Source organism: Macaca nemestrina, chromosome 8 (assembly GCF_043159975.1).
Source record: "Macaca nemestrina isolate mMacNem1 chromosome 8, mMacNem.hap1, whole genome shotgun sequence".
NCBI lineage: Eukaryota > Metazoa > Chordata > Mammalia > Primates > Cercopithecidae > Macaca > Macaca nemestrina.
The window spans coordinates 131,897,819-131,922,924 of record NC_092132.1 but is presented as its reverse complement, the minus strand read 5'-3'; the positions used below and the strand labels follow the sequence as shown (position 1 = coordinate 131,922,924).

Below are 25,106 nucleotides of genomic sequence, written 5' to 3'. Positions count from 1 at the left end.
ACAGGCGCTCAGAGACTCACTGTCAGGTTCCAGGAGCTCAGGCACCACACGGAGCAGGACTTCCCAGATCTGCCTCTCAAAGGGCATGACCAAGAATCTGGTTTAGAGAGAGTCTTGCTCTCTCACCCAGGCTGGAGTGCAGTGGTGTGATCTCTGCTCACTGCAGCCTCTGCCTCCCGGGTTCCAGTGATTCTCATGCCTCAGCCTCCCAAGGAGCTGGGATTACAGGCGTGCGCCACTATGCCCAGCTAATTTTCGTATTTTTAGGAGAGACGGGGTTTCACCATGTTGGCCAGGCTGGTCTTCAACTCCTGACCTTGGGTGATCCACCCGCCTCGGCCTCCCAAAGTGCTGGGATTACAGGCATAAGCCATCGCGGCCGGCCTGGTTTTAAAAAGCCTCACAAATCAGGTGTCCATTTGAGGTAACAGTTTTGCCAGAGAATAAGTGGATATAAACTTTACCAAAGCATTAAATGCCCCAAACTAAGTCACAGACCCAGGGGCAGATTTTGATGAAACAAAGGGCTTATCCCCAAGACAGGCTACTAACGTGAATCCTCTACCTCAACAGTGTCCGTAACTAACTCCCTGTCTAACAAGGTGCTAAGTGGGTGAAGCCACCAAAGCACCCTGAATCCTCACCCGTGCCCTTAGACAGTAATCAAACCAGCATCTGACCGACTTGCTGGGCAGAAGCCATGGGCCTCCCAGCACTGTGCAGAGAACGCAGGCCCCTCAGCACTACGGAACTGAGGGTGGGAAGCAGACACCACCAGGACGCATGGTCACCCATGGCGTGGGCTGGAGTGAGACCGCTGGGAGGAGCTAGGCTTGATGCTTTTGCCCAGGGCAGCTGCGTGGTGGAGCTGCAGCTGCTGGGGAGCCCCGCCCCCTTCCTGGGCAGCTGAGAGGCACGTGCTCTGGCAGCAGGTGCAGCTGGGCCTGAGAGGATACCAGGCCGCCTCTCCCACCACCCCAAATGGCCAAGGGACCACCGGCAGCCACCCCGGTCCTCGCCCTATCCTTGTGTTAGAAGCCACCTGCTGCTTGGATGGTCCCAGTGCCTGGGCCTTGTGGGTGCCTGGGAGCTGCCGGGTGGGTGCAGGCACTGGGACAGGGCATGGATGAGAGGCAGGCAGGAGGCAGCAGGTGGAGAGCTCTCTGGCCCTGGCCTCAATCCCACCACCCTGAGCTCACATCCTCAGGAAGGAGGGCATCACAGTGTCAAGCCATGTGTGCGCAAGGCGCCTTCCACAGCGCGGGATGGGAGAAGCCGCATGCTCGTTGCTCCAGCAGCCTGACCCCCCACATCCCCTGCGGCACTCTCATAGCCTCCTTCCCATAGCTGTCGGCTGGGGCTTATTATTTCCTGGGCCAGAGTCAGAGCCACCAGGAGCACTGACTACAGGGGAGTGCCGAGCAGGGGTGAGGGAGGCTGGGTTACAGAGCTCCTCAGGGGATGGGGTGGTGGTATACCTGGCTGCATGGGCTCCTGCCAGCCCCCTGGAACCAAGACCACCTGCCTCTGCAGGAGACGTGGCTGCAGGCCACCTGCATTGTCCGCTTTCGCACAAGCTCCAGGGGACAGGGCCTCATCTGTCTTGTTCCTACCCCTGTGGGAAGAGCACGTCTTCACCATGAAAACCTGTTTCCCATGACAGCACCCCTCAGTCACCAAGAGGCTCTGCCTGCTCAGGCCACTGGAGGTGATTGCTGATAAATTACCACTGCGGTGGGGGGGAGGTTGGGTCCTGGGATTGGGATTCCCTAGGGGTAGGGACAAGTGTCACACCCTTCTACATTCAGGGGGACTCACATCAGTCAGGGCGGGGCGCAGCTTGTGCCGAGGTGATTGAACGGTGGGGGACCAGGACTCTGTCACATCTGCCCTGGTCACTGACCCATTGAGGCCCCATCTCCCTGTTTTCTACTTCTTAGCAACAGAACAGACTTTGCCAAAGCCTCGGGGTGGACAGTGGACATGCGATGGTGCTGTGTGGGATCTCAGGTCAGGGCTCAGGGTGCTGGCAGGGGAAGTGGAGACATGCACAGGCTGGGCCCCTGTGGCAGCCCCTCCCAGATATGCCCCTGGGACCCCACAGAGGCCCTGCTGACTCTACCCAACCACATCGGGGGCGGGGGGCCTCTCCCCAGGCGTGAAGCCAGGACCCAGGCTCCACTCTGCTGTCCCAGCGCACTTCACCCCTCCTCTCTCCCTGCCCACCAAAACCTCTCCCGCTCCTAGGCGCTGACTGTCCCATTCTGAGAAGTCAGTTTGGCTCTCTCCTTCCACATGGGAGGAAACAGCCTCTGAGGCCTGCTGGGGGCAGGTGCGACAGCCCACTCAGCACGCCCCGCTCCATGGTCCTGCGCCACGCCTGGCCGCTGACCCGAGAACACGCCGTGGCTTTCCACTAGACTGTAAGCCACTGAAGTCTGTTTTACATTTATCCTCAAAGAAGGGGGCCAGGCTAGGCCCAGGCCAGTGATCAAAGAATTACCCATGATCACTGCCCAATTCCTGTCTGTCCTAAGGCTCAACATCAAACTCACTCCCCTGGGGATGGGAGGGGCAAAGAGGAGCAGGAGAGGGAAAGGGAGCGAGGCCGGCTGGGAGGTGGGCTGGGCGCAGCCAGCACTGGTGGGGAATGCCTGCCATGCCTTGGTCTGTGCCCACGCAGCCGGGAGCTTCCACCCACCAGGAAAGGGAAATTGAAAGCATCCCCATCCGACATGTGAATGCGGCCCAGAGACTGGGGATTAGAGGCCGAGCCCCTGCAGGGAGGCCGGGGGCGGTGGGGTGGCCATGTGGCCATGATCTTCATCAGAGGACAGGAAAGCTGGAGTTTCCTGTTTCCGGTGCTGGGGTCCCTGGGAGCTTCTCTTCTGGCAAGAGGAAGCCAATGGGAGGAGGCTGTAGGCTGCGCAGTTTTATGTGGTTGGGGGAGATCATATGTCAGCTGTGGGGACGCAGGGAGAAGCCAGCCAGGCAGGCCTGAGGGCTCATGCAGAGGTCAGCGGATCTGCCGCGGAGATGTGCGCCCCCTCTGCCACGCCCCCACCTTCCTGGCAGGTGGTGGGCCACCAGGGTGGTGGGAAGTGGCCGGGGTTTCTCTCCATTTGGGCTTCAGAAGCCAGGAATCAGATTTCAAGGGCGCCTTGTTGATACTGAAATTGAAGTGGGAGTCAGTTCCCCAGTTCTCTGAGTCCCTGCCTCACTCTGCCAGCCATGGGTGCCTGTAGCAGCCTCTGTGTCTGTCTCTGGGACCCGTGTGGCCCTGGCACAGAAGAGCCCTCTGTGGGCAGGGTATGCTCAGCCTGCGTCCTTCCCAACCAGCCCTGAACAGTCTATCCTGAAGCCCAGGACCAAAATCCATAGCCACGGAGCTCTCTCTGCACCCCAGCTCCCTATGCAACCCTGTGGCTTGGGGCTGCACCGTTACCAGTAGGCAGGGGGTGATGGATGCCCACTCTGGGGAGGCTGGGGGGCCAGGGCCGGAGTGGGAGGCACAGTCCCTTCCCTCCCTGCCTTCTCTGAGCCTCCATGGTCCTGGCGTAGAAACAAGAGCTTGCTAGGGTCTGGGGGCCTTTTCTTAACCCCAAACTTCAGGTCTGCACAGTCAACGAACAGCTCAGCAATCCCAAACACCAGGGGCTGCAGGATCAAAAACTGCTCCCCTCATTGCCCTCTGGGCCCCGGGCCAGGCCAGTGATCATTAGGCAGAGCCTCATTACCCGGCCCTGGCAAGTCACTGCCTGGGACCACCGCAGAAGAGGCAACAAAGCGCAGCTGGGCGGGCGCGAGCTTTCTAGGTCACAGCCTGCTCGTGAGAGGCCAGGGAAGATGAAGTGATTCCGGGCTTCAAGGCACGGCTCTGCCTGTTCCCCGCCCTGGGGACCGAGGGAATAGGCCTGTCTGATCGCTGACCAGGGCCTGCCCAACAGAAGATGAGTCTCACAGAAGCATTCCTGACCCCAACAGGTCACAAGCTAGGGGACCTTCCCGGGCCAGACCCCGCTGCCGCGCCCCTCCCCATGTGCGGCCACCCCCACATTTCCAAAGCTGAGTGCTGCAGGCAGCTGCTCTCCCAATCCAGCGGGGCAAGATGAAAGGCCTTGCTCATGTCCACTGAGGGCTGGCCAAGATCTCTGCTAGCTCCATTCAGCAAGCCCCGGCCCAGTGGCTCTCAATCAGGAGGAAGCGGTCAAATGACCACCAGAGCAGCGGCGGTTGCTGGGTGGGGTGGGGGGGGGGCGGTGGCAGGGGTCCCCTGAGCTCACCTGGGCCATGCGGGTGCTCTGGAGCCCCCAGGAGCATGGATGCTTAGGCCACAGGTCACAGAGCTGATGTCCCCACTCAGTTTCCCGTCAGGCCCCATGGGAATCTGGGGACAGGCAGCTAGAAATTCTGTTCAGTTCCCAAGTGGTTGTTGACCTACCTCTCCCATAAGTGCCCCGAGGCTCCCAGGTGACATTTACTCACTTTTTTAAGGGCTCGATCACAGTCTTCTGGATCTGGTTCACCTGTCAAAGAAAAACCCAAAGACATTAAAACTGGTAGGGAGGGGAGGACGACAGGCAAGGCAGGGCCCCTAACTACTGCTGGGCTAGGAAGTCTGAAGGGCCACAGGGTGCTGTCCTTGTCCTGGGCCTGGCCTTGCTCAGGGTAGATGGCCGGGTGGGTGGCCACAGAAGGCTCAGGGGCTGGGGCGAACAGGGCTGCCGTCAGTGACCCGAGCTTGTGGAGCCTCAGGAATCAGGCAGAGCCGAGGCAGAACAGTCTGGAAAGAGCCCTGTGGGCTTGCAGCACATTGCAGCACACGAGGCCAGAGGGCTTAGAACCCCGAGGGCAGACGGAACGCACTCAGGCCTCCCCGCACAGTCCACCCAGAGGCCCACACTGGGGGTGGAAGTCATGTTTGCCCACCCCAGACCAAGACCTAGTCACCTTTTCCTGGTTGAAGGCGTCCATCCGCTTCATGGCCGTGTCCAGGGCCGTCACCATGCTCAGAAGGTCCTGGTCTTGCTCGCAGAGGGGGTTGGAGAGTAAGTCCAAGGATATCTTCACGGCAGATTTGGACATGGCTGTGAGAAGCCAAAGCTCAGTGAGCCTTCTATGAAGGGGCAGGTTTCACGGCCTTCTCTCTAGGCCCCGTCCTCCTATGCCAGGGGCCTGCACCCTGAAGACCTCTTCCCACAGCCACGGCCGTCAGAATGGCGAAGTACCACACAGCCACAAGCTGCTGATCCCCATGCTTTAATGCTCATTCCCGACCCTAACACTGCTCTGGACAATTCTTTTGAGCAGCTTTACCTGTTTGTTCTCCAAACCCTGGGTTAGAAAAGGACCATCTGGGTGGGAGGCTATAAAATATGTTTCTGGCTCCGAAGATTCTAATTCAGTAAACCTGATACCCAAGAATATGCATTTAAAACCACCTCTCCAGGTGGTTTGGATGTGACACTTGGTTTGGGACTCCCAGAGGGACAAAAATAACAGTATTCCAGTTTACACATGCTTTTACTACAAAGGGCCCAACAGTAAATATTTCAGGCTTTGAGGGCCGCACAATTTCTGTTGCAACTTCTTGACTCTGCCGTGTGCTGTAAAAACTGCCAGCGACGGCACATAAAAAATGGATGTGGCTGTTTCAATAAAACTTTATTGACAAAACTGGGTCAGATTAGGCCAGCAGCTGTAGCTTGTCAACCCCTGGTTTCCTCGACATCCAGTAGGAAGAGAGACACTGGAAACTGTGTTTTCCCCCGAGACTCACCCAGACACACTCTGCAGCTGGTACAGGTGGCACTGGGACAGCAGGGCCCTCCTTCAGGGTCTCTTCCTGCTCCTCCAGAATTTTGTTTGTAAATAATGGAAACCTGGGAACTTGTACGGGACAAAGAGCTCCAAAGCTGCCAGCAGGTCCCCATCTTGGGGTTCTACCACTACTAAATAAGAGTCCCAAGCACTCTCATTTAGGGCTCAAACAACCCAGGGGATGTCTAGCGGAAATGTATTTTGGTTCCATTTTAGAGAGGAGGCAGATCAGGCGCAAAAGGGTTTGTAATGCCTCCAAGGTCAAATGGCTGAACATGCCAGCTGGGCCCTGACCCTTGACCCTGGGCAGCTGCTTCCCTGTTCACTGCTCTCCTTATGGTGATCTGGCCTGGAGGAAGCCAGTGGACAGGTCCATCAAAGCTCTGTCCATCAGGCGTCCACTGACGTTTTTCAAGGCACCCTGGTACCCGACCCCCACGAATGTGCCACCCACCCCTCTGCGCTCCTCCCTCCTCTGTTGACATTCCCTGCTGGGCAGATGGGAAGCCTGGGAGTCACAGGCGGCTCAGAAGCGGGCTGGAGACCTGCTGGCAGCTTTGGAGCTCCTGGTCCCGAACATGTTTTCAGGCCTCCATTATTTCTAGATTCTAGAAACAAAATTCTAGAGGGGCAGGAGGCGGGCCTGGAGAAGGGCCATGCTGGCCTGATGCTGTCTGTACCAGTGTCAGAGTGCGTCTGGGGCAGGTCTCAGGGGAGAAGACACATTGCAAATGCATTTCTTACCATATGCATGTTACTGAATTTAAGATGCTCTTCATCGTAAGTCATTTATTGTATAAACTACTAAGAGAAAAAACTGTTGTCAATCAAACCAGGCTACACTTTCAGTCCTTTCATTTCAGAGACATTAACTGTGGAAAAAGTGTCTTAGGACCCATGACATAAGGTCCGCCTCCCAGTTAATTACAGATGTGGCCTCGCCTAGCACTCCATGGTATGAATCCGACCCCTGACCTTGCGCTCCCCAGGGAAGGGTCTGCCTCCTCCAGGCCCCTTCACCAGCCAGCAAAGCAGTGCTGAGCAGACTGGCCGGCCAGGAGCATCCTCCTGGGGGTTTTCTGGAATCTGGGAGAGTGCTACAGTCACCCAGCAAAAGGGCAAACTGTGGGAGAAGGCTGGAAATGTAAACTTTCCAGAAATGTTGAAGCAACGGAGGGAAAAACACCTCTGAAATTCTGTGGAGTGACCCTGTAGGTTTAGGAACAAACGTTATGTGTAACTTGATTTGATTATGAAATGATCACATACAGCATAATAAAAAGATAAAAAAATTCTGGATAAAGCTGGAAATGTTTCCAAAAAATATCTTCTGCTATTTCTTAAAAAAAAAAAATGAGGAAAACAACCCAAAAAGCCAGAGGAGCAAGGAGACGTTCTTCCCACTTTCCCTTTTTTTTTTTGAGACGGAGTTTCGCTCTTGTGGCCCAGGCTGGAGCGCAATGGCATGATCTCGGCTCACTGCATCCTCCACCTCCTGGCTTCAAGTGATTCTCCTGCCTCAGCCTCCCAAGTAGCTGGGATTACAGGTGCCTGCCACTACGCCCACCTAATTTTTATATTTTTAGTAGAGACGGGATTTCACCATTTTGGCCAGGTTGGTCTCAAACTCCCGACCTCAGGTGATCTACCTGCCTTGGCCTCCCAAAGTGCTGGGATTACAGGCGTGAGCCACTGCGCCCAGCCCAGCCCCATTTTCTCCTTTCTTTCCTAAAGCTCTTGCATTGTCAGGAAGTCAAGGAACTGAGTGGGCTCAGTGGCCAGCCCTGGGCAGAACTGGGTCTGGAATCTCCACCCAGTGATGCCCCCGCTTCATGTGTGCAGAGCAGAGCTGGGGTAGATGACACTAAGAACACCATGACCTTGGCTGGGCGTGGCGGCTCATGCCTGTAATCCCTGTGCTTTGGGAAGCTGAAGCAGGATGATCCCTTGAGCCCAGGAGTTCGAGACCAGCCTGGATGACATAGCAAGACTCCGTTCCCCCTCAACAAAAATAAAGAACAGCAGGTCTCCATGCCCCTCTGGACCTGTAGTCCCTGCTCCAGCCCATACCTCTCATTGTTTCCTATAGGGTCTGGGAGAGGGGCACAGTCAGCTTGGCCCACACCAGGAGGCTGGTGGTCTTTGAACCTTAGAGAAAGTGAGGGTCTTGGACCCCACCTGGGTCTCTAGAGTCCTGATGCAGCCTCTGGAATGTAAAAGTCAAAGGTTCACCAGAGCACTCTGAAAGTAATATGAGTTTCTGAAAGAAAGGTCATCTTTTTCAGAATAACTCGGGATTTTCCACCTTGCTGGGGAGCTTAGGAAATTCCACGCTCAGGAAAGGCATCCTTCCATTCCCCTCAACTGTCCAGATCAGTGGTGCTCAGTGTGGGCCTCAGCGTCACCTGGGAACTCCAGGGACACACATCTTCAGGCCTCGCCCAGCCCATGAGTTAGTTGGAGGCTGGAGGTGGGGCCCGGCGGCCTGCAGCACAGCAAGCCCGCCCACAACGCTGATGCCCCGTATGTGAGACTGACATGGCCGTCAGGCTCGCCTCAGCCCCATGACCAGCACCGTGGCTCTTCAGAGGCACTGTCTCTGCCCACATCCATTCCTGAGGATAGCAATGCTGGGCTTCTGCAGTCACCCATCAAACTCTGGTTTCTCTGCTGGAAAACTAAGCTTTCCACAGCCACAGACAGTGCGTCACAGACCCCTGATGCCCTCCTTGGTTCCGGAGCAAGCCACTGTGAACACAGCACACCCTGGCTTCATTTATGTTCTGACAGTGCAGCTGTCTGCAGAAGCAGGAAGGAGAGGAAGCAACGGGTCACAGCGGCTCCTGAACTGGAAAGGCAGTGGGGACCGATCAAGAAAAATGTGACCCAAGTAACTCAGACCTGAAATAACTACAAAACAAACAACTGCAGACAAACTTCCAAATCCGGTCCTTGGCTTGTGACACACATAGTTTGGCAATGCTAGAGGCCAGGAGCAAGGTGCATGTTCAGACCAGCCCACGGCCCAGGAATTAGCACTGGCATGAGAATTCACGGCACAGACCAAGACGGCCCCAGTCCCTGCACCGGTAGTCAGGGCTCACCAGGGCATGGTGGTGGTGGTGGTGGCGGCGGTGGTGACAGCGGCTGCCAGGGAAGGAATGCTTTCCTTTTGTGACAGTGCTTTGTAGGAAAGGTGGGTTTACACATCAGTAACTGGCTGAGGCTCAGGAGCTGGCATAAAATGGGAACAAATTCAAATCACTGCCTCTATTAGGGACATTTCAAGCGTTTTCCTCGTAACTGCCGTGCCAACTAGGAGCAGGCTGGTCCTCAAATCCCACCCTTAGGTGCCCACTGCCCTGTGGCCCTTTGAATGGTGTCAGGAGACAGTGATGCTGCCATTTGCACTAGGCTCACAGACAGCCAAGCCAAGAGTGGATGGGCCAGGGTTCCAGAGCAGGGGCTGTTTCAGTTGCCTTCTAGTTTGGCGGTGGGGGTGGGCAAAGGAAAGAGTGGGACATGGACAGCCTTCGCTGGGGAGACAGGGCCCTGGACTTGGAGAAGAGGAGCTGAACTCTTCCTCCTTTATCAAATGGACATGCCCGTTTATAAAATGGGTGTGTCATGTGCCCCGCCAATCTCAAGGTCAGAAGAGCTCAGGTAGGTGAAATTTCTTCACACCCGTAACAGGGCATTATTCAGCAGCTGGAGTGGCCGAGGGGACTGAAGATGGCTTCTCCACTCTCCTGCTGCCTCTCCTGCATCTCTGGTCAGTGTGCACGGCCTTTGGGCCTCCGCGCTTGCTGTCTGTGTTTCAGGCCCTCTTCCCTTGGCTCTACTTGTGTGGGTTACTCATTCCTTCAAGACTCTGCCCAGAGAACACTTCCCCAGGAAGGCCTCCCTTGACCCTGTCACTCTTTACCTCCTTATTTTTCTTGACCCAACACGCCGTGACACGTCATTATAACACCGGTCCGCTTGTGGACCTCTTGCAGGGCTTCCTCCTAGAACATAAGCGCCCAACTTGTCTTGCTGTTGAGTCTCTAGTGCTGAGAGTGCCTGGTACATGTGGGTTCTCAGTCAGTATCTGCTGAGTGAGAGGAAGTGGGCAGTCCTGGCCATACCCAAGTCTCTTTCAGGTCCCCGTCCCAGTGTGGTATATGGACACAGCCCTCCCAACGGACCCAGGGAAGGAGCTGCAGAGGTCCACCCAGTCAGGGAGCCTTGCTGCCCACAACGATGACAGTGATGACAGGAGCGGACGCCCCAAGAGCTGACCCTCGCCAGGTTCTGTTCTCAGCGCTTTACGTCGCTCATCCGACTTTATCTTCAACATGAACCTATGCCACTCGGACTGGCACTACCTGTGCTTCTCAGGTGAGGGAATTGAGGTAGAGCTAAGTCGGCTGTCCAGAGTTGTGCAGGGAGTGCTGAAGCTATTGATCAACCTTTGGTCAAGTGCTTACTGCTCTGGGGCGGGAAAGTCAAGGCCTTGGAGAAAGAACCTCAAGGAATGGTCTCCATCTCTCCCGGTTGCTCGTCGCCTCCTTCCTGGGACATGGCCTGTGGCAGGAGCTCTGGACACTCCTTTATTCCAGACCTGCCTTTGTCTCTAGGCTCCTGGGCCTAGTTCCTCCTTGTTTCAAACAAGAACTCCCCAGCCAAGAAAGCTCCCCAAGGGCCCTGGCTGTTTCCCAGCACCTGCTGGCCCCCACTTCCCACGGGCCTCCCAGTGCCCTTTGTCATGACAGAATTATCTGGGGTATTTTTGGCCTTACACTTTGACCCAAGCTGTTTAAACACACGACAGCTTCCATTCTTGTTGCCACTGGAGCGCCCGTCCCAGCAGGACAGGGGGTTTTGTTTCTGCAGGAGGGAACGTGCTTCCCTTTCCCTCTGGACAGCCTGAGCCGCCGGCCAGGATTATGAAGCAGTGGAGGCATCTGATGGCAGAAGCTTCCACCAGCTGCAGTACTGCCCTGACTGGAGTCCCAGGAGAGTCTTGCCCCAACACCCACATCCACAGTGGGGCGGTGTGAGCTCTGTGCGAAGTGGGATCTGACTGGTGAGGGGTGGCTGCCCTCAGGCTGCTTCTCAGGACACTGGGCACATGTCCTCTGAGTGCAGTGACATCAGAGCCCTTGGAGGCCTGAGGGAGGAGGGTGCCCACCTCTGCCCCACCTTACCAAGCCAGTGGTGCGGGTGGAAAGTCACCTACCCAGCTCAGCGTCGGCGCTCTTCTTCATGTCTTTCTGCAGCTTCCGGGTCTGCTCTTCCAGCCTGCAAGGCAGGGGACAGGCTGCTTGGGGTCTCCTTCCTTCCCCTACCTGAGCGAAGTCCAGGTGCTCTGGAGGGCCTGCCATGGAGGAGGAGAAGGAGATCTTCTCCGTGGGGACTTTTCCCACTGACAGAAGTGCCACCACACCCAAAAGCTACGAGTGAACGACTCTTGCGTGGCCATTGCTGGGGAACAGTTCTGGTAGCCTGGTGACCTGAATTGCCCTCAGCTTCCAGGGTACTCACGGGGCAGAGGGGCAGCCCAGGGAAGGGCACTGGGCAGACAAGTGAGACCTGGCAGGGGGCCCTTGTCCCTCCCTACCTCCCACCTCATCTTTCTGGGGTTGACACTCACTGCTGAAGTTTTCCATACTCCCTTTCAAAGTCTCTCTCCACCTGCAACGAGAGAGAGAACTCAATTATTGGAGAAATGACAACACGGTGGAAAAAACCTTCCAGCCTCCTGAAACTCTCTCCACACCCAGCCCCAGTCCGCAGAAAACACCACGGTCCGGTTCACACAAGCACTGACAGATCGCTCCTGACACGATATTCCCGTGTTCCCAAGTTAATTAAGTGTTTGATTTACGGAGGAAGGCTCCCCTCCCAGAGGGGCCAGCCAGGCAGGTGCCAGCAGACCGTGGATCTGCTCTTCCCAGCCTGGAGCAAGGCACTCGCTGCGTGCCCTCCTCACCCCAGGCTGGAGGTGGTCACAGTGCTCAGAACATGACTTGACTCCATTCAGGGAGGCAGCAGGGTGCAGAGGATTGGGTGGGTCTGGAGTTGGGGGCTGTCTCTGCCTTTTCCTAGTTTCCAGGTCCATGCAGGGCACCTCCCCTCCTACCCTGCCCTCCACTCAGGACCCCCTGCCCCTGCTGGGCTCAGGGTGGGTCAGGAACAATCATGCACTTGTGCTTTGTGATTGGGATGCATCAAACACAGACACTATGACTACTGACTCAGGCCAGACTCTCTCCACTCCTGACTGGATATCAACTCTCTCGAGAGCCAGCAACACTGAAACCAAATGGGTGAGTTCTGAACCCGGGGTTGCACTTGTTGCGGAAGATAAAGTCTAGTACTTTCTTCTGGTGCCTAGACTTCACTATTTGTAAAACGGAGCCTCATGATTGGTCTCTTATGGGCGTAGAATGGGAAGTAAACGACATTGAGAGGCAAAGGAGACTAAGCTAGAGGCCAGTCCTTCCTGCTCTCCCTGGCCAGAGCTGCAGCTGTCAGGGGCCAGCTTCAGGCTTCGTGCTCTGAGAAGTCAAAACCGCTAACTCACTTTCATAGAGCCCTCACTGTGTGCTTTACAAGAATGGAGTTCTCTGAACTCATCTCCAAGGCAGGTGTGACTATCAGACGATAGTACTGAGGAGGTCACTGGGAACCAGGTTATGTACCCTGGCCAAGGTCACCCCATTGATGAAGGGTAGGGCTGAGCACAGTGGGAATGGAACCCAGGCAGCCTGGCTCCACAGCCTGTATTCGTAACCATCATTCTCCTGGAAGGCGTTTGCTGATAAATGAAAGCCCTGACCTAAGAAAGAAGTCTTCCTGGCTGCTCCCCGGGAATCCTGTCCCCAAGAGCCCTGAGGGCTCTGAGGGTCCGGGAGTACGTATCTGCAGAAACTGTCAAAGCCGCGCTATTCCCACCACTGCCTTCCAGCAACGCTGACCTGATGAGAGTATTCTAAGCCCATCAACCTTAGCCTTCCACGTTTGGATTTAGATTAATTCAACATAGCCCTGGAATGACAAAACAGCATTCACGTTACAAATGAGGAGCCCGAAGCCCAGAGGCAGGAGTAACTTCCCTAAGGACGCAGGACATTCCGGTGGCAATGCAAGGCTAGAATCCAGAGTCCTGGTTCAGGTCTTTTTGTTTCAAATTTCAACAACATTCATTCCTACGGACATGTATTGAGCACCTATTAAGTGCAATGCATTCTGCCAGGTTCTGGGGATACCCTGGTGATTCAAACAGACATGGGCCCTGGTGGTGGAGATAAACAACAGCCAGATACAAATCTACGTGCTGACTATGATGGGCCTTTTGGACAGCAGGGATGAGGCCAGAGAGAGTTAGAGAGTCTGCTTAGCTCTGGCTCTCCAGGCACGAAAACAGACTCCTTGCGTAGAGATAGCTTACCTTCCTCATTTCAACTGTAAAATCCAGAAGCAGGAAAAAATGCTCTTTTCCTTACTTTATGATCCTAGCGTCTAGAATCTTCCACAAAACTGTGATGTAAAATCCACCATTGGTGCCCCCGCCTCCCATCCTACAATCTTTCTTCCTCTTTTCAACAGACTCTTTCTCCATCCAGGAACCCAATATTTTTATCATTACTTTCCTTAGGATCTAGCAAAAGCTACTCATAAGAAAAAAATTCAAAATTCACTCCCACTAGTGCACAAATGCTTGATGAGCGTTTAAAGTGCTGCCTGTCCCAGGGGATTTGCAAGTTTGCAGGAACCAAAGTCTTAGTTAGCTAAAGGAACGGAAAGGCTCATGGTGTGACTGCAGGTGGGAAATTTGCTTTGGTGTGAAGGAGCCTTGCCGGGGCCCTTGAAAGTCTGTACTCTGGTGTCAGCCTAGTTTTCTGGAGCAGGGCTAGAAGAATGCAGTTTAGAGGCATGAGCAGAGACAGGTTAAGATATGAACTCTGATACTAGCTGTGGAGCCTTGACAGTACTAATTTTTTTTTTTTTTTTTTTTTTTTTTTTTTTTTTTTTTGAGACAGAGTTTTGCTCTGTTGCCCAGGCTGGAATGCAGTGGTGGCATCATGGCTCACTGCAGCCTTGACCTTCTAGGCTCAAGCAGTACTCCTGTCTCAGCCTCCTGCATAGCTGGGACTATAGGCATATGCCATTATGCCTGGCTAATTTTTTAAAAATTTTTGTGGAGACGGGATTTTGCTATGTTGCCTAGGCTGGTCTTGAACTTCTGGCCTCAAGTGATTCTCTTGCACTGGCCTCCCAAAGTGCTGGGATTACAGGTGTAAGCCACCTCACCCAGCCAACTTTAGGTGGTTTACAAGGAAATAGCTGAAAATAATATCTACCTGAGTGGTTCCTTTTGAGGATTAAGAGGCAGCGCGTGCAGAACAGACTGCAAGGCGCCTGGCCCACGGCAGTGCTCACTAAATGTTAGTTTCTGTGTTTTTCTCCTGCTCACTGGGGTGTTGGGAAGACCAGAGCAATCTGGGGCTGAAGGCTGGGCTATAAACCTGTTCGCAGAGAGGAGAAGCTGCTCCAAGTACACAGGAAACCGGCAGCCAGGGAAACTCTGATGTTGGCTAAGGGTGGAGCCCCATGCTTGGGTGCTGTGACAGTGCCCTGGCTCCCTTTACTAGATACACATTTTTTAAATTTTTTTATTTTTTTGAGACGGAGTTCCGCTCTTGTCACCCAGGTTGGAGTGCAATAGTGCGATCTCAGCTCGCCGCAACCTCTGCCGCCCGGGTTCAAGCGATTCTCCTGCCTCAGCCTCCCAAGTAGCTGGGATTACAGGCATGCGCCACCATGCCCGGCTAATCTTTGTGTTTTTAGTAGAGACGGGGTTTCACTATGTTGGTCAGGCTGGCCTCGAACTCCTGACTTCAGGTGATCATCCCCCGTGCCTCAGTGTCTCAAAGTGCTGGGATTACAGGTGTGAGCCACTGTGCCCAGCCTGCTAGACACATCCTTTTTTTTTTTTTTTGAGACAGAGTCTCACTCTGTCATTCAGACTGGAGTACGGTGACACAACCTCTGCTCACTGCAACCTCTGCCTCCCAGGCCTAAGCAATTCTCATGCCTCAGCCTCCTGAGTAGCTGGGACTATAGGAGTGAGCCACCACACCCAGCTAATTTTTGAATTTTTTTTTTTTGGTAGAGATGGGGTCACCATGTTACCTGGGCTGGTCTTGAACTCCTGGCCTCGAGTGATCTGCCTGCCTTGGCCTCCCAAAGTGCTGGGATTACAGGCATGAGCCACTGCACCTGGCCCACATCTTTCTTCTAACTTTGCAGGATATGATAGCTGAGCAGCATCTTTACTTACTAAAAGTATTTATTTCCAGAAAGAGAAAATTAAAACTAAGCACTACTTGGCCCAAACCAAACTCTTCTAGAGATCCAGAACACACAGGGGGTGCTCTTTGGGAGGGGTGCTGAGTGTCAGCTGTACCCTGGGGCCCCAGCCTTTGGCTCCCTTCCTCTCTTTTGCAATCCCCCAAGTGTGCCGATGTGTGTGGGATGTCAGAGAACACCTGGTCTCCCTGGCTGGGGACTGTCTGGACTTGTATCGGGAGGGACTTCAGGTTTTCAGCTAGGTTGGATCATTCTGGAAGCTGAGGAACTCGAGGTCTCACAATGAAGCCGAGGAGCAGGTTGGGGGCAGGAGTGCGTTTTCTACTTGGTGCCGCTCAAGGCCATCTGACAGCCTGAGAGGAGTTCGGACACATTTCACCTCCCTGCTTCCAGCGGCCGGGGTGGGTTGCTTCTCTACCTCACTGGTCCGAGAGCTCTCTCCTTCACTGGGGAAAGATGCACGGGGACACTGCCAGAATTCTAGCCTCTCAGATAATGGCTAAGGGACCAAAGGGACACACTGGAGCCTCATTCTGAGGAAAAGAGCCAGACAGAAAAGATCTGAACATCTTTGAATGCTTGATGCCTTTGCCAAAGGCAATTGGACCCCAGTCAACAATGCAAGTATAAACACATGTGCATGGACCGTCAGGGGATCAGGGCAAGCTGGGCCAGGCTGGCGAGGTTAGTGCAGGGAGAACCAAGCCCCAGACACTACCTTTGGCCACTCCCTGCATTCATTCTCCAAGGCTCACGGTGGGAGGAAGGGGTTTTGCTGTTCCCTGCTCTATTGGCAGTGCACAGGTCATGCCCTGGCACAGAGTGGGAACTCAGTATTAAGTGAATGAACAGGCTGAGTTCCCACCCAAACTTATGCTCATGGTGAAGTGAAAAAGGAAACTGGCAGGCAGGACTGGGGCTCTGATCCCAGGGCTGAGGTGCATCTGATCGGAGTCTGAGAAGCCCAGAATCCTCAGCACTCTGGGAAGCCCCCTCCTTCAAGGGATGCTCTGGGTGGAAAGTGGGCTGCCCGTAGGTGTGTTCTAGCAGGATTAATGAGGCTAAGGGCCCTGTCGCCTGGCAGGTGAAAATCCTTCTCCAGTGGCGAGGCTGCATGTGGCCAGACTCTCTTCGCCCTAACTTTGCAGAGCACCCACCTGGCTAGGAACCTTGGAGTGCATGTTCCCTGTGTGCAAGACTCACAGTAACCCTGGTTTCAGGGGGACATGAAGAGCAAAGCTTTGAAGAGCTCTTCCATCTTCCCAGGTTATGCAGGAAGGTGCGGCGGCTTCTTTCTATGCTAAGATGCTCCAGTCACTTTATGGGACCTGGGGAGTGGGAGGGGACTGGGTGGAAGGTGAGGATCGGGACTGGGGGAGCTTTCGTTCCTCCATCTCAGTTCTAATGGTCAGCCCCAGCAGCAACAAGTCATTCTAGCCAAAGCCTTGACAATAATGGAATTTGTGTTAATAACCTGGGCACAGGAGAACAGTGAGGGTAGGGACACAATGCTGTCTTTGTGCCTGACAGTTGGGTGCCCTGAGCCAAAAACCTCCTGAAACTCCCTGAAGATAACATGAGCATTTCTTCCCATGACAGGGGCTCCATGACTTCCAACAACCCAGGCAGCCACAGCTGCTCCCCTCCCTGAAAGTGCCTGGGCAAGAACAACAGAGTGCGTCACTGCTGTCCGAGGGCAGCTGCCAGAGATGCTGAGACAGCCACACAGCCCAGGCCTGTTTCGGGGGCCAGGAGGGGGTGGTGGGTGGGGAACGAGACTGAAGAGGCAGGGTCTTGCTACTTCTACTTTAGTGCCTCTGGGGAGTGGAGGGGTATAGGCCAGGGAAGCAAATAACTACTCCAAGTTGTAGCTCAGCTGTGATTCCTTGTGAGAGATCAAAGGCCTAGCTGACTTTGTTGCATTGGGAAATCTAGCTGCCTGGGACAGGCTGAGTCCCTGATGGTTCATAAAGAGGATCAAATCAACCAGCTTCCTGTGATGTAGTTAATATTAACTGGGGACTTATTTTGTGCCAGACACTGTGTTAGGTGCCTTCAATGTATTACCTTGTGTGACCTCAAAATAACATCTGTGACACAGGTACTGTCATCATCCTCATTTTACAAATGAGAAAACAAAGGCTCCAGAGGTTAAGGAACTTGCCCAAGGTCACAGACAGTATGTGGCAGAGCCAGGATGTGGACCCAGGGCGCCAGCCTCCCAAACCTGGCTTCTTTAACCCTTACCTGACCCCCAGTCTATCAGAGAGCAGGTGTCATAATCAGATACCACAATTCCATCTCCAGCAAGACAGATGTGAGAAAGGGAAGAGGGACGCCCTGTGTGCATCTGCCCTCACTGCGACTCCTTGCCACTCCTTAGATGAACGGAGCCAGAGATCTTGCCACCAACACACTGGCAAAGCAGCTGGTTTGCCTACACTTTCTGTGGAGAACAAAGTTCATTTTGATAAAGATTGGGGTGCTGGGAAGGTTTTTGTTTGTAGTGAGCATTCAGAATAAAAGACCCCTCTTGAAACCACTTCTCTTTCAGATCTGTCATGGATGAAACTCTGGAGACTCAAAGCCACACCTTCCCACTTCCTGCAGCCGGCTAGAGCCCAACATATGCACACCCAGATTCTTTGGACTTCAGCTGAGAGCCTCCACAGATGGTCAGCCTCTGCATGAGAGGTCATCGCTGAGTTGGTCAGCAATCTGCCTCTGCATGAAGCAGAGAGGGCCCCCTCCCCAGCTCTTTTTTTTTTTTTTTTTAACAGACAGGGTCTCAGTCTATTACCTAGAGTGGAGTGCAGTGGTGCAATCAGAGCTCACTGTGGCCTTGAACTCCTGCGCTCAAGCAATCCTCCTGCTTTAGCCTCCCAAGTAGCTGGGACTACAGGCGTGCATTTTTTTTGGAGTTGGGGTCTCTCTTTGTTGCCCAGGCTGGTCTCAAAATTCTTGAAATGATCCCCCCACCTGGGCCTTCCAAAGTGTTGGGATTACAGGCATAAGCCACTGTACCCTGTGAGGGTGCTTTTAACTTGGGCCTGCTCCTCTCAAGTGATCTTACTATGGATTTGCTAGAGATGGAGCCATTGGTCAGATGTGTGCCAAACTTCTCACCAGACTGAAGCAATCTCTTTCCTATGCTTTTGAGAGCTCTGCCAAGGAGGGGAGAAGCTAGTAAGACAAGAACTATCAGGGGCTGGGATGACAGATGAGGGCCTCTGCCACCAGCACAGCACTGGACTTTCTGTAGCTGTCACATCAGAGAGGCTCTACAGTTGTGGTCTCCCATATTAAAACCAAGAGACCCACTCAGATTTGTGGGTCAGGAGGTTGAAAAGGCTATTTTGCACTGGGATTCCAAAACAATGGGAGGGCCTCACAGCCTAGGCAAGCATCAGGCAATGGAAAGAGTATCGGCCAGGGGCTGACGCCTGAGTTCTAACTCCAGCTTTGCCAGTGTGGGGTTTTCATAACTTGAGAAAGTCGCTGCAACTTTCCACGGGCCTCATTTTCTTCATCAAGAAAAATCAGGAGGTTGGACTAGATGATCTCTACGAGCTTCCAGCTCTAACTTCCTAAGAATCTATGATTCTCTTCCTTTCCCATTCTGGAGATAAGAACATTCTAGGGATAAAAACTGTGGGCTTGGCCGGGCGCGGTGGCTCAAGCCTGTAATCCCAGCACTTTGGGAGGCTGAGATGGGCGGATCACGAGGTCAGGACATCGAGACCATCCTGGCTAACACAGTGAAACCCCGTCTCTACTAAAAAAATACAAAAAACCAGCCAGACGAGGTGGCAGGCGCCTGTAGTCCCAGCTACTTGGTAGGCTGAGGCAGGAGAATGGCGTGAACCCAGGAGGCGGAGCTTGCAGTGAGCTGAGATCCCGCCACTGCACTCCAGCCTGGGCGACAGAGCGAAACTCCGTCTCAAAAAAAAAAAAAAAAAAACTGTGGGCTTACAGAGGGGTAGGATTCAACCTTCCCTTCCTGCTGAGTGACTGGGTCATGGCCAAGAATGCATTTGGAAGTTGGGACAAACAGGCTGAGGCCACTGGGAAAAGCTTCCTGGACTTTTCAGCAGCTGAGGTAACAGAAATAAACGCCTGGGCAATATCTTTGGTGGGGGCCTCTGTTTCAGGAACACTCTTAGGAAAAGTGTAGACCGCAAGCCAGTCCCTAGAGGTGGACTGTTCTAAAGCAGTATCTTTCTCTACATTTTTGTAATCCACCTTTCCACCTGCCCAAGGACGATAAAGAGCCCAGGCTAACCTTTCCTAGGGGAAATGTCCCAGGACAGGAGGCCCCTCTAAGCCCCAGTCTGTGTGAGGTTCTAGATCCGCATAAGCGGGAATAAGGCCCAGGTTGCCGTCTTCCCAGCCCCAAGATGTGTTGATTCAAAGCTTTGGTTCTATGCAAAGGCCATGTGATACAGAACGGAATCTCACAGCACAACAATCGAGTTACTCACTGTTTTGGGCACAATCTGTTTCTTGGGCTGCCCAATCTTAAAAGGAATCCTATAAAAGAAAGAGACAAAGAGGGATATTGTGAGAAGTGGGGAAGGATGCAGCTGAAAGTATCAGTACAGTACAGGCCACTTTCCTCCAGGAGGGTGAGGAAGCCTGGCCATGGCTTGCTACTTGCTACTTGGACCACATGCCCTGGTGGGCATACAACCATGGCATCTGGGCTTGGTTAGAGAGAGGTCCTCCCATCTACAGTGTCAGACGCAGGTTGTTCTGCCCCAGAACATCTTTGCTACTGATAGTCTGTCATTTAAAGACAATGAAAAGGTGAGGGCAAGGAGTTTGAGGCTGTAGTGAGCTATAATTGCACCACTATACTCTAGCCTAAGCGACAGAGCAAGACCCTATCTCAAAAAAAAAAAAAAAAAAAAAAAATCAGTTTGGTATGGCAGCTCATACCTGTAATCCCAGCACTTTGGGAGGCCCAGGTGGAGGACTGCTTGAACCAGGAGTTCAAGACTAGACTGGGCAATATAGCAAGATCCTATCTCAAAACAACCACCACCACCACCACCACCACCAAAAATCAGCCGGGTGTGGCGGCACGCGCCTGTAGTCCCAGTCACTTGAGAGGCTGAAACAGTAGGATCACTTAAGCCCAGGAGTTCGAGGCTGGAATGAATTATGATCATACCACTGCACCCTAGCCTGGGCAACAGAAGGAGACCCTGTCTCTTAAAGAGATAAAGGAAGGGAACAGAAGGGAAGAAAGAGGAGGAGGGGAGGGGGAGGAAAGGAAAGGTGAGAAGGGCAGGAAAGGGGAGACACCCTGTGAATAACAATAAGACCTTGTGTCTTGAGGAGTTGCAAACTCAGAAATTACAGACTCACTGCAGACTCACTATAATAGCTATCCTTGAAATCACGAACCACTATGGTCTATATTAGATCCTTCACTGCTTCTCTATAGAGAGGCAAACTGTGGATCTGCAAATCTTCTTGGGAGGCTGGGGAGAGGTAATAAATAACAGAGGCATTAATGATTGGCCAGGCTGGATTATTTCCCTGGGAAAACTCATAAAATCAAAAAGCTGCTAGCTTGGAAAAGAATCTGAAATCCAGCCCAAGTCTGCCTTGGACTTGCTATGAAGAGCTGCACCTCAGATTCCCTACTTTACAGCATGGCACAGCAGAAGGAGGATCATGGGTCTAGGAGTCTCAACCTGAGCATTAGCCTGGCCTCTGCTTCCACTGAGCAGGCTGCCCTTCGGCAGGTGACAGCTGCACTGGGCACTGGGACTCCATTTCCTGCTCCATAAAATGAATAGATTAAAGTAGGTAATTTAGGAGCTTCCTTGAGGCACTGAGCATTCTATGATTCTCTGATTCCAGGAAGAAAAGCAGCCAGGCTAGAAAGTGCATCCCAGTGGCTATGGAAAGGGTAGGCTCTCAACCCCAGGTAGGAAGTGAGTCAAGAACCCCTGGGATCAGCTCCGGCAGAGGGCTCTCAGCCAGCCATGCTCATCCCTCTCCTTTTGGCTCTTCCATTCAAACCTCCCGCTTCCACAATGCACCAGACCCGCTCCACAAGGCCCAGGACCCACCCTTCCCTCCACAACCCCTTCTCCCTGAGCCTGCTTTCCTTTGGCCCAAACTGACCAACACACTGTTGCTAAACCCAAGAGTGTAATTAACTACCGATAATAACCCCAAGCAGCGATCCAGTGGAGGGGATGGGCCAGCCTGAGTCACAGCGGTTTAAATTTAATTTCTGGAGGACATCCTGTTTATTGTTAACCCAGCCCCATAATTTGGGAGTGTTAACCCTTTAGGGGCTGGCTGATTCGCATCTTCTGTAAACAAATAATTTCTGGCTACATAATAACCAGGGAGGAAAGGTAAGGTCTAGAAATGAAAGGGAAAGAAAAAATGAAATTGTTTCCCTTCTCAGACCTAAAGAGGAAAGGTTCACAGGGAGATGGGTCCCTTCCCTGCACCCTGGTTACTTTTCCCATTCTCAGGGATTAGAGCTGACAGACATGATCGTTTTTGGACAGCGAGCAATTGCCCTCAAGGACCATTCTGGAGACAGTGCAAATGAGGTCCTGGTGGCAAGGACCACTCTGGAGACATTGCAAATGAGGTCCTGGTGGCATTGTAAAAAGACAGCCCGTATTCTGTGGGAAGCATGCTGCAGGTGAAAGCGCTCTAGACCTGATATCAGAAAACCTGCCCTCTGCCTCCGACTCATTTTGTGATTTGAACAAATCTCAATCTCTCTGGAGCCCAGTTTCTTAAACTATGAAACAAAGGAGTTGGAATCCCTTCAGCTCATCTAAAACTGGAATTCTAAACTGAATCTCCACTCCAAGAATATGGGGAGTAGGATGGGAATTCTAAAGAAGTCTCAGAGTGGTCTTCAAAACGATTCTTGGAGTTTAGTACTGTAGACAAGGGACCAAGAAATCAGAAACGTAGATTCCATTATTTGTGGTGCTACAGCCTCCCTCTAAACCTTAATTTAGTATGATGGTATTTTTAGAACTGTAAGTTACCATAGAAATTTTTTCCCCAGTTCAACCCTCTCCTTTTGTAGATGAGGAAGCAGATCCAGAGAGGTTCAGTGACAAGCCCAGGGTCACTCTGCTGGCTCACAAGAGAATCAGGAAGAAGCAACCAGGACCCCTGCTGTCCAGCCCAGTTTTCTCTCTGCTACCCACAGTTCAATACTCTTTTCACATGAATTTGTTAGAAGTATGTAATGAAAATACCTAGTCTTAAAGTCCTGTGGAATTCCAAGGGGCTCATTGTTCTTAAGGGTCTGGAAATGAACGGGAGGAAGTTTGTGCTGAACTGGGTGCTCTGGCACAATAAGGGGTTATGTACACCAAGCAGACGGAACAGGTCTATCCTTGTATTTTCACCACAGTTACTGACGATCACAGAGACCTATCATACTGTTCTAATTATTTTTCAACTCACCTGCTCAAAAGCCCTATGAGAACACCTTAAAAAAATCCTTCATATTGAAAAAGTTTTAGATTTAAAGAAAAATTGTGAAGGAAGTACGTAATTCCTATGTCGCCCACCCTCAGTTTCCCTTTTTATTAACATCCGATATTGGTGTGGTACATTGATCACAATCAGTGAACCAACAGAAACAGGGTCAAGACTATCCTTTCTTTAGACCTCCTCAGTTTTCTCCACGTCGTTTCTCAGTTCCAGCATCCCACCCAGGTCACCACGTCACGTTCAGTCGCTATGTGCCCCGAGGCTCTGCTTGGCTGTGACAGTTTCTAAATCTCTCCCTGCTTTTGAGGACCATGTCAGTTTTAAGAAGTGCTGGTCAGGTATTTATAGAAATGCCAACTTGGATTTGTCTGATGCTTTTCTCCTGACTAGACTGGAGTTACGGCTTTCGGGGTAGAAGATCACAGAGCGGAAGAGTCATCCTCACTACAACATGCCCAGGGTCCACGATGTCAACATGCCTTACCCTGCTGATGCGAACCTTGATCACCAGGCTGATCAGGGTCATCTTTCCCAGCCTCCTACTGTGAAGTTACTCCCCCTTTTCCCTTTCCCTACTGCACTCCTTGGGAGGAAGGCATCATGCAGAGTCCTATTTCTTACTTATTCAACCATTCAATATCAGTATGGACTCATAGATCTTTATCTTACATTTTGGGTTATAATCCAATACATTATTTTGATGCTCAAACTGTTCCAACTTTCACCACTGGCAGCTCTTTCAGTTGGCCTGTGTCCCTTTGACATATCCACATCAACATATGTATGTATGTATGTATGTATGTATGTATGTGTGTGTTTAGTATTTCCTTACTTTCTGGCACTACAACATGTACCAAGTGCATCTTGTACATTTCCTGCCTCAGCCCTAGAATCAGTGGAGGAACTTACATTAGTATTCAATGGGCTTCTGTAATATGGTCTCAACTTTACTTTTAATTTCTTTCCTATTCACTCAGTACAACTGCCATGATTCAGCCAAGTGGTTGTTCATTAATCCCCCAAATCTAGACTCCTTATAATTTCCTGTCTCAAACTGGGACATTTTGGAGTACACATCATCAGAACAACTTGGACTGCCCAGGGCAAGCAGGACAAATGGCTACCCCACCTATATGGAATGCTTTCTCTGCTCCCAGGAAAACTTCTTGCCTTCTTCTAAATGTCTAAGACTTATTTGGCATTTAAAAAATTCTACCCTTCACAGTTAATTACAGTTCATCTCCTCAAAAAGTATTCACATGAGAAACAGTAACTTTAAAACAATTATTATAGAAAAACATGCTCATTGCAGAAAACTTGAGAAATAAAAGGGGATGGGGTGGGTGGGGGGGATAAGGGAGGAAAAGAAGAGGGAGAAAAACCCAGCCATGATTTCAGATCTAAAATATGGCCAAGGTTAATGTTTTAGTGTTGTTATTTATATTTTTTAAATTTACAGAAAGAAAAACCGAAGCAAATATGCCAAATGTTGGTAGTGGCTAATTCTGGGTGGTGAGAATATGATTACTGTTTTCTTCTTTGCACTTTCCACATTTTTTTTCAAATAAACCAAAAAAACCCTGTTTTTTTTCTTGACTACAAAAATAGCACCTGATCAGTGTTAAAAACTTGGAAGACACAGAAAGACGCAAAGGAAAAAATGCACGCACACACTCACGCACACACAACCCCAAAGGAAAACATTAACAGTAATACCCTGAATCACAGTGTATACATATGTGTGCATGTGTATATGTAAATATTTATGTAAGTTTTAAATTAAAAAGTGAAAGAAATATATATCACGAATGGTTTTACGGAATATATTATTTTCAGTCTCCTGATTTTTAAGAGCTACAGAAGTAAAATGCGTGGTTCAGTTACACAATGGAAGTGTACCGCTCGTTTTATTTCTGTAACCTCATCACTTACTGCTGGTCATTTAAACTGTTTCAAATTTTTCTTCTGTTATGAACAAAAACTCTAATAGCTAAATCTTGGTGTGCACCAAGAGTCATGCACCAAGAGTCATACAGGATCAATTCGGTATATAACAAACTGCCCTAGAGACAGATTGAAACATTTAACGTTTTTGAAAAGATTGCAACAGTTTACATTTTACTAACCACCCTTTGGTTTGTATATCAGGACTTTTTTCCCCGGATCAGTGTTTGCCTTTCACTTCTGTACATGTTTGTGTTTAAGGTACATAAGTTTTTGATGAGTATGAAATCAAATCTATTAAATCTGCCTTTTCTTTTGTGATTTCTTCTTCTGGTATCAAAATGAGGATGACCTGCTTCCTCCACTCCATCAACTTGCAACTATTCATCTGTATTTACTGACTTTTATGGCTTCCTTTTGTTAATCTAAACTATTTATTAGTATCAAAGTTATAGGGTGAATAGTCTAATAAGGCAACAAGATTTCTTAAGGAA

The 25,106-nt window shown here is 51.6% G+C and overlaps 1 protein-coding gene across 6 annotated transcripts in view; it reads right to left on the bottom strand.

Moving 5' to 3' along the window:
• LOC105482073 (bridging integrator 3) overlaps window positions 1-25,106 on the bottom strand; it is a 48,769-nt gene that overhangs the window by 4,726 nt on the left and 18,937 nt on the right. Inside the window, exons 2-6 of one of the 6 annotated variants that reach the window (XM_011741950.3) lie at window positions 19,659-19,707; window positions 11,456-11,496; window positions 11,042-11,103; window positions 4,951-5,087; window positions 4,486-4,526 (exon numbers count right to left, since the gene is read on the bottom strand). In XM_011741950.3, the coding sequence (XP_011740252.1) occupies window positions 4,486-4,526; window positions 4,951-5,087; window positions 11,042-11,103; window positions 11,456-11,496; window positions 19,659-19,707 (330 nt within the window). Of the gene's footprint in view, window positions 1-4,485; window positions 4,527-4,950; window positions 5,088-11,041; window positions 11,180-11,455; window positions 11,497-17,424; window positions 17,880-19,658; window positions 19,708-25,106 lie in introns of those variants that run through there. The other 5 variants (XM_011741951.3, XM_071068501.1, XM_071068502.1 and 2 more) reach the window with 5 other exon arrangements.